This window comes from Sturnus vulgaris, unplaced genomic scaffold (genome assembly GCF_052056855.1).
Source record: "Sturnus vulgaris isolate bStuVul1 unplaced genomic scaffold, bStuVul1.hap1 Scaffold_195, whole genome shotgun sequence".
Lineage (NCBI taxonomy): Eukaryota > Metazoa > Chordata > Aves > Passeriformes > Sturnidae > Sturnus > Sturnus vulgaris.
In genome coordinates, this window is record NW_028276170.1 from 17270513 (window position 1) to 17279052 (window position 8540).

At 53.6% G+C, this 8540-nt stretch overlaps 1 protein-coding gene across 1 annotated transcript; it reads left to right on the forward strand.

The window, feature by feature from the left end:
• Window positions 1-1827: 1827 nt before the first annotated feature.
• LOC148218153 (class I histocompatibility antigen, F10 alpha chain-like) lies at window positions 1828-7599 on the forward strand. The gene is made up of 7 exons (XM_088158240.1): window positions 1828-1911; window positions 3537-3800; window positions 4174-4446; window positions 6715-6987; window positions 7080-7184; window positions 7283-7318; window positions 7438-7599. Exons 1-7 carry the CDS (start codon window positions 1848-1850, stop codon window positions 7461-7463), a joined length of 1041 nt encoding a protein of 346 aa, XP_088014366.1. The 5' UTR covers window positions 1828-1847; the 3' UTR covers window positions 7464-7599.
• The last annotated feature ends 941 nt before the right edge of the window (window positions 7600-8540 follow it).

Below are 8540 nucleotides of genomic sequence, written 5' to 3' on the forward strand. Positions count from 1 at the left end.
AGTTGCTGCTTTTAGCTCTAAGTCTGGGGAAGTGATTAGAATAGCTTCATATTTTAATATTCGGGTATCAGTTAACCATTTCTTGGCTTTTTGATTCAGAATTCCCCTCACATTATGGGGGTGTGGACCACTAGGGTCGCCCCAAAGGTGACTTTTCAGGCTTCTTCCATTAAAAGTGCTGTGGCCACTGGGGCCTGCAGACATGTGGGCCAAGCCCGACTGACAGGGTCGAGCAGTTTAGAATAAAATCCCACTGGCTTTCGACTGCCTGCCCATTCCTGGCTGAGCACCCCATGTGCTGTTTGATCAGAGGTGTTTACAAATAACTGAAATGGTCTCTCCAAGTCTGGGAGACTGAGTACAAGGGGCTTGAATTCAAGCATGTCTGACCTTTTCTAAACTTTTGTCATCCTCCTCTGCCCATTTCAGGCGATTACTGGTAATTTTTTTATATAGAAATTTCACTTTCTCACTAAATCCCTCTATTCATTGATGACAGTATCCCAGCAGTCCCAAAATATTCCTCAAGTCTTTTTTAGTCTTTGGAGGTCCCAGGCTTAGTTTTCCAAACACTCTGTTAGGATCCAATTTCTTTTTCCCTTTACTTAACCAATGTCCTAAATATTCTACTTCTGGTTCTGTGAATTGCAATTTAGCTTTGCATGCCTTCAAACCCTGATGTCCTAAAAAGTTTAAAAGTCATATAGTCCCATTTCTACTAGATTTCTGGTCTTTTTTCTGCTATTAATAGATCATCTACATATTGTAACCATTTCACCCCTTCTGGTAGCTCAAAAGATTGCATTAATTCTTCTAGGGCTGCCCAAAGACATTGGGGGAGTCTGTAAAGCCCTGAGGCAATACTGTCCAACGCAGTTGTCGTTTCCTGCCTTTATCAGGATATTCCCATTCAAAGGCAAAGCAATCTCTGCTACTTTCCTCTAACGGGCATGCCCAGAAGGCATCTTTTAGATCTATTACACTATACCAAGTGTAGTCAGGGGACAGCTGGCTTAAGAGGGTGTAAGGGTTTGCTCCTATAGGAAATTTGATGACAGTTCGCTGATTTATAGCCCTCAAATCCTGTACCAATCTGTAATTCCCGTCTGTCTTTTTGACAGGCAGAATAGGAGGATTATGTGGGGACATACATGGTTCTGAAATCTCTTGTTGCAAAAGGTTTTCTGTGACAGGCTGAAGGCCCGGGTTCCCTTTTAATGATATTGGATATTGACAAACTCGGATTGGCAAATCAGGATCAGTGATTTTCACTTTGATGGGTTTCATTTTTAACTTTCCTATTTCCCCAGGGGTGTGCCACATCTCAGCACATATTTGTTCCTCATCCTTTTGGTTAGGGCATAAATTTTAAGTTGCCCTTGGGATACTTCAATTTTCAAATCCAATGCTATTATTAAATCCTTCCCCAATAAATTATTTTTTGTCTCTGACAGTAACAGCAGATCATTTAATCTATTTTTAAATTGCGTCGGTATTTATATATTTTTAATAACAAGGATCCGAAACGGCTTACCCGGCGCTTTCTTAAGGGGGTCCCAGGTGGTTCTCAGAGGGCTCCGGGGGATCGCAGCGGGGATCCAGAGGGATCCAGAGGAATTCTGTGGAATTCCGCCGTCCCCTCCCCCACCGCGCTCCCTCGGTCTCTTTCACTTTCGCGTTCGAACCTGAGAGACCGGGATCTACCCGGCGCCGGGTGACGTCACTCAGATGTCGGGCAGCCATTGGCGGACAGGAAATAGCGCCGCCAATGGCGAGGCAGGAGGCTGCTCTGAGGGCGGGGCCAGCGATGGGGGCGGGGCCAGGCGGGCTCGAAGCGGAGCAGCGCGATGGCTCCAGCGCTGGGGCTGCTCTTGGGGCTGCTCTTGGGGGGCCCGGGGAGCGCGACGAAAGGTGAGTGGGACCCTTGAAATCGCGACCCCCTGAACGTCCGTTTCCGGGCACCAGGAACCCCCTAAACCTTCATTCCCGGGTAGGGGAACGCCCGGATTCCGCAGTTTGGGTCCTGTGACCCCCCCCCCCTTAATCCCCTTCCCCAGTACCGAGACCCTCCTGTACCCCCATTTCTGGGCATGGAGACCCTCTCTTGAGCACCAATTTGCGGGCACTGGGACACTCCTGTACCCCCTCATCTGGCACCGGGACCCCCTTAAACCCTCATTCCTGGGCATCAGGATCCCTTTGAACCCCGAATCGCGGACCGGGAAACTCTCTGAACTTCCATTTCGGGGCACCGGGAACCCCCTGGAACCCCTTATCTGGCCCCGGGACCCCCCTGAATCCTCATTCCTGGGGATCAGGATTCTTCTATACCCAGAATAGCGGCACGGGAACTGCCCTGAACCCCCATTCCTTGGCACTGGGACATCCCTGAATCTCCATTTCCGGGCCTGGGACCCCCCTGCACCTCATTTTCCGGCATCCCGCTTTTCCCAGGCCCCATTCCCGCCCTTTTCCTTGATCTTTGGACCTCCTAGGATTCCCAACTTTAGTGTCCCCCCGCCGTTTTCCACTGCAAATGCTTCCCAAAACGGCGTCCCAGAGGGTCCCCGGTGTCCCAGGGCTCTCAGGAGGGTCGCAGCGGGGATCCAATGGGATCCAGATGAACTCCCTGGAATTCCCCCTTTCCCCCATCCCCTCCCCCACCGCTCTCCCTCGGTCTCTTTCCTGTCTCCCAGGCTGAGCCTTCAGGATCCACTCGCCTCTCCCATCCCCAGACCCCCCTTTCCCGTGACCCAGGGACCCCCTGGCCCCCCATTCCTGCCTTTCCCAGCTCCCAGGGCCCCCATTCCCTCAACACCGGGGACCTCTGGACCCTCTTTCCTGGGTTCAGGGACCCCCTGGATCCCCCATCCCGCCTCTCCCAGACCTTTCCTTGAACCTTGGACCCTTCCCGGCTCTCCCCGTTCTCCTTCCTGCCCCCCCAATCTCTGCATCCCCCCCGTTCTTCACCTCCTTCTCCTCCTGCAGGGGGTCCCAGGGCTCCAGGAAGGTCCCTGGGGGGTCGTGGAGGGTCCCAGGGAGGATTCTGGACTCTGGGATGCTCCTGAATTTCCTGTCCTGGGCACTGGTGCACCCTGCACTCCCTTATCCAGTACCAATCCCCACTACACTCCCTTTCCCATCTATCCCACCCTCTCCAGCCCCAGACTCCCCTTTCCCTTGACCCTGAGACCTCCTGGACCCCCATTCCTGCTTCTCTCAGTCCCAGCCCTGATTTCTGTCTGCATTAAGGACCTCTGAGGCCCCCATTCGAGCCATGCCAGGTGTGCCCACCTTGTGACCCCCTTTCCTTATCACTGGAGCCTCCTGGACCCGCTTTCCTGGGCACAGGGATCCCCTGGAACCCCCATCCCACCTCTCCCAGTCTTTGTATCCCCCTTTTTTCGACACAGGGAGTCCCCTGAGCCCCCATTCCTGGACACTGGGTCCCCATGCATCCCATTCCCGGCTCTCCCGGTTCCCCTTTCATTGATCCATGTCCCCCTCAATCCCCCCAAATCTCTGTGTCCCCCCAGTTCTCCACTCTCTGCGTTACCTGGACGTGGTGGTGTCAGAGCCCAGCCCTGGGATTCCTGAGTACGTGACCGTTGGGTACCTGGATGGGATCCCCTTTGCGCGCTATGACAGCGAGCGGGGCCGGGCGGAGCCGCTGACACAGTGGATAAAGGATGGAGCCGAGCCGGGATATTGGGATGGCCAGACCCAGATCTGTGAGCAGCACCAGCACGTGCATGCCAGGAACCTGGAGACACTGCGGGACCGGTACAACCAGAGCAGGGGTGAGTGGGGGCATCCGTGGGGCTGGGATGGGATCTGTGGGGCTGGGATAGATCTGTGGGTTGGGTTGTGGATCCGTGGGGCTGGGGTGTGGATCCATAGGGCCTGAATGTGGATTCACAGGGTGCCAAGGGGCTGACTTAGGGATCCATTAGGTTGGTATGGGATATCCTGTGATCCATGGGTGTAAGTGGGGATCCTTGGGGTTGGGATGGGATCTGTGGGGTTGAGATCCATGGGTTGGGATGTGGATCCATGGGGTTAGGATGAGGCCCTGTGGGTCTCCATCAGACTCTGAGGCTCCATAGGGTTGGAATGGGGCTCTGTGGGGCTGGGACACAATTCCATGGTTCTCTGTGGGTACAATCCCCCCAGGTCTCCACACGTGGTTGCGAGTTTACGGCTGTGACCTCCTGTCTGACGGGAGCATCCGTGGATCCTTCCAGTTTGGCTACGACGGGTGGGATTTCATCTCCTTTGACCTGGGATCCGGGAGATTCGTGGCGGCCGACAGCGCTGCTGAGATCACCAGGAGGCGCTGGGAACATGAGAACGAGGCTGAGATGTGGATAAATTACCTGGGGCACATCTGCCCGGAATGGCTCCAGAAATACGTCGGATATGGGCAGAAGGAGCTGGACCGCAAAGGTGGGAGCAGAATTCCTGTGGGAATGTGGGCTATGGAAGATTTGGGACCATGGGAATTCCAGGGAAAGATCTCACCCCCATCCCATTCCAGTGGGAATTCCATGGACAGGTCTCACCCCCATCCCATTCCAGTGGGAATTCCATGGACAGGTCTCACCCCCATTCCATTCCAGTGGGAATTCCATGGACAGGTCTCACCCCCATCCCATTCCAGTGGGAATTCCAGGGAAAGATCTCACCCCCATCCCATTCCAGTGGGAATTCCATGGACAGGTCTCACCCCCATCCCATTCCAGTGGGAATTCCATGGACAGGTCTCACCCCCATCCCATTCCAGTGGGAATTCCATGGACAGGTCTCACCCCCATCCCATTCCAGTGGGAATTCCACAGACAGGACTCAGCCCCATCCCATTCCAGTGGGAATTCCAGGGAAAGATCTCACCCTCATTCCCTTCCAGTGGGAATTCCACAGACAGGTCTCACCCCCATCCTATTCCAGTAGGAATTCCATGGTTGAATCTCACCCCTGTCCCATTCTCATGGAATTCCAGGGGCAGATTTTACCACCATCCCATTCCAACCCGAATTCCATGGACAGATCTCACCCCTGTCCCATTCCCAAGGAATTCCATGGGTACATTTTAACCCCATGCCATTCCAATCTGAATTCCATGGGCAGTTCTCACCCACATCAATTTCCAGTGGGAATTCCATGGGCAGATGTCTCCTCCATCTCGTTTTACTGGGAATTCCATGTCCAGATCTCACCCCCATGCTATTGCAGTAGGAATTCCATGGGCAGGTCTCACCCCCATCCCATTCAAGTGGGAAATCCATGGGCAGGTCTCACCCCCATCCCATTCAAGTGGGAAATCCATGGGCAGATCTCACCCCTGTCCCATTCCCATGGAATTCCATGGGCAGATTTAAACCCGTCCCATTCCAGTGGGAATTCGATGGGCAGTTCTCACCCATCCCATTCCAGTGGGAATTCCAGGGTGTCCTGGTTTTGGGCAAATTTGGGGGAAAACCTCCAGAAGGAGCCCCCAGACAGCAAACCCCACGATTCCTCCCCCCCACCACCGGGTTCGGGAAGAATTTCCTCAGAGAAGAGTGGGAGAAAAAACCTGTTTATTTAACAAGCAAGACACTCCCCAGCACAGGGAAAAAGACAACACCAGCTGACAAAAAAACTCTTTCACCGTTCTGAAGGGATGACAAAGTCAGTCTCTCTGGCGAGTGGTCACTCAGTTATCAGTCTCTGGCGCTGGGGATGACTGCTGCAGGTGACAGAGTGTAGACTCCTGGTGTTTCTTGGGGTTTCCCAGGTCCCCGTCTGGAACAGGTTCAGATGGTATCCAGGAGAGGGAGGGGACGGGGTGGAAGAGAAAACAGTCCAGGGAAAAGGTTGGACTGCCTAGCTGAACTAACTAATAAGGAAAAAGCAAGGGCAAAGCGATGGAAAGAAAAAGAGGCAGAAGCGAGCAAGCAGGCAAGCAAGCCGAGCTAAAACCTCTCCTAAACATAGACCATGGGGGAGGTGAGCCGGCTGATAACAGGACAAAACAAAGCTTCACTCTCAGAGTCAGTCCTGGAAGCACAGGACATAATACCAAACATAAACAGGACACACGACTGGAGATAGGAACACCATAACATCACCCTAGGACACAGGGACAGATCTCACCCACATCCCATTCCACTGGGAACTCCATGGGTGAATCTCACCCCTGTCCCATTTTCATGGATTTCCAGGGGCAGATTTTACCAGCATCCTCTTCCAGTGGGAATTTGTGGGGCAGATCTCACCCCGTCCCATTCCCATGAAATTCCATGGGCAGATTTCAACCCCATCCCGTTCCAATCTGAATTCCATGGGCAGATCGCACCCCATCCATTTCCAGTGGGAATTCCAGGGGCAGATCTCTCCCCCGTCCCATTTTACTGGGAATTCCATGTCCGGATCTTAGCCTTATCCCATTCCTGTGGGAATTCCATGAGTAGAGGTCACCCCATCCCATTCCCATAGAATTCCATTGGCAGATCTCTCTCTCATCCTAATATAGTGGGAATGCGATGGGCAGATGTCTTCTCCATCTGATTCCAGTGGAAATTCCATGGGGAGATGTCATCCCCATCCCATTCCAGTGGGAATTCAAGGGACAGGTCTCACCCCCATCCCATTCAAGTGGGAATTCCAGGGTCAGATCTCACCCATGGACTCAATCGAATTCCATGGATGTCTCTCACCGTTATCCCATTCCAGATCCCCCTGATGTCCATGTGTCTGGAAAAGAGGAACACGGGACGCTGATCTTGTCCTGCCACGCGTACGGATTCTACCCCAGCTCCATCGCAGTCAACTGGATGAAGGGGGATGAAATCTGGGATCAGGAGACGGAGTGGGGCGGGATCGTTCCCAACAGTGACGGCACCTTCCACACCTGGGCCAGGATCGAGGTGCGGCCGGAGGAGCGGGAGCAGTACCGGTGCCGGGTGGAGCATCCCGGAATGTCGGGGCCCGGGATCTACGCTTGGGGTGAGGCTGGGAATGTGGAATGTGGGAATTGGGAATTTGGAATGCCCAAATGGGGATTCCTCTCCCCCTCCTCACCATCCTGCTTTTCCCAGACCCGACTTCTGGCGGGAATCTCGTCGTGGTGGTTGCTGTGTCCATCGCTGCCATCATCATCCTCATTGTCCTCATTGGAATCATTGTCTGGAAGCGCCAATCCGGTAACACACGGGATGGGGGTCAGGAAGGGGCACGGATCCACCCGGCACTGTTCTGGGAATTCTGTGCCACCAACGCTGATCCCACTGTTTCTCCACAGGGAGGAGGGACAGGACTGGATATAACATAGCAGCCGGTGAGTACCAGTGGTGGATCCAGCTCTGGATTCCCTCTGTGCAGATCCCAGGATGAATCCTGGGGATAATCCCAGTGTGTGATCTGTTCTGGAATGTCATGGATCTTCTCTTTCTGCAGGAAATGATGTGGGAACAACAGCTTGACCACAGGTATGGAGCGGGATGAGGGTGGGATTCCAGAGAGGGATCGGGGCAGGATTGGACTGATTGGGATCAGGGAGGGATTCTGGATCAGAGCAGGGGTCCAGGGCAGGATCAGATGGAATTGTGGAGTGGGATCACAGCTGGATTCTGGAGCGGGATCAGGTGGGATGGATGGGGTAGGATTGGTGCAGGGTGGATGGGGCAGGATTTGTGTGAGATGGATGGGGCAGGATTGGTTGGGATGGGGGGAGGGGTCAGGCCAGGCCTCGTTGTCCCCAAAGGTCCTTGAGTGTCCCAAAATCACGGCTCGGGATCTTGGAGAAGTTCCCTGGCCATGACACAAGCACGAGATGGCCGTGAGATGAGAGTGACCATGACACAACCACGGCCCTGACCATGAGATGATTTGGACCAAGAGATGACCATGGGTTGGCCATGGCACAACCATGGCCTTGAGGTGACCCTGATGTGATCATGGCCATGAGTTGACCATGAGGTGACCATGACATGATCATGAGGTGACCATTACAGTGAGATGACCACAAGCATAAGATGATGGTGATCAGGAAAGGACCATGACCATGAGATGGCCATGACCATGAGATGACCACAAGATGATGGTGACAATGAGATGACCACAAGATGTCCTTGACACCACCATGGCCATGAAATACTGAAGACTGTGAGATGACCATGACCGGATCTTGACCTAGAGGTGGCCATGAGATGACCCCAACACACCATGGCTATGTGCTGATCAAGACCATGAGATGATCATGACACAACCATGGCTGTGAGATGATTATGACCATGAGGAGACTGTGAGATGACCATTAGGTGACCATGAGCATGAGATAATGGTGATGACCATAACTGTAGGAAAGAAGGAACGCCTTACAGAATAAGGACCTTTTCTATCTTTGTTAAATCCTGTGCACTTCCGTTCATTTTATCCACCAAAAGGCACTCTGGGAAGGGCTCAGCTGCGGGTCAGATGGCCAGAGAGTGGGGTGGTGGGCACCTCGTGTGTGAGGCAGTGATGGGCCGGGAAGATGCATGGACACCACAGGATCAGAG

Coding starts and splice junctions, on each gene's coding strand:
- LOC148218153 (XM_088158240.1), top strand. CDS start 1,848: ATGGCTCCAGCGCTGGGGCTGCTCTTGGGGCTGCTCTTGGGGGGCCCG. Junction 4,447..6,714: donor GAAGGAGCTGGACCGCAAAG/GTGGGAGCAGAA, acceptor ATCCCATTCCAG/ATCCCCCTGATGTCCATGTG. Junction 7,319..7,437: donor TGGATATAACATAGCAGCCG/GTGAGTACCAGT, acceptor CTCTTTCTGCAG/GAAATGATGTGGGAACAACA.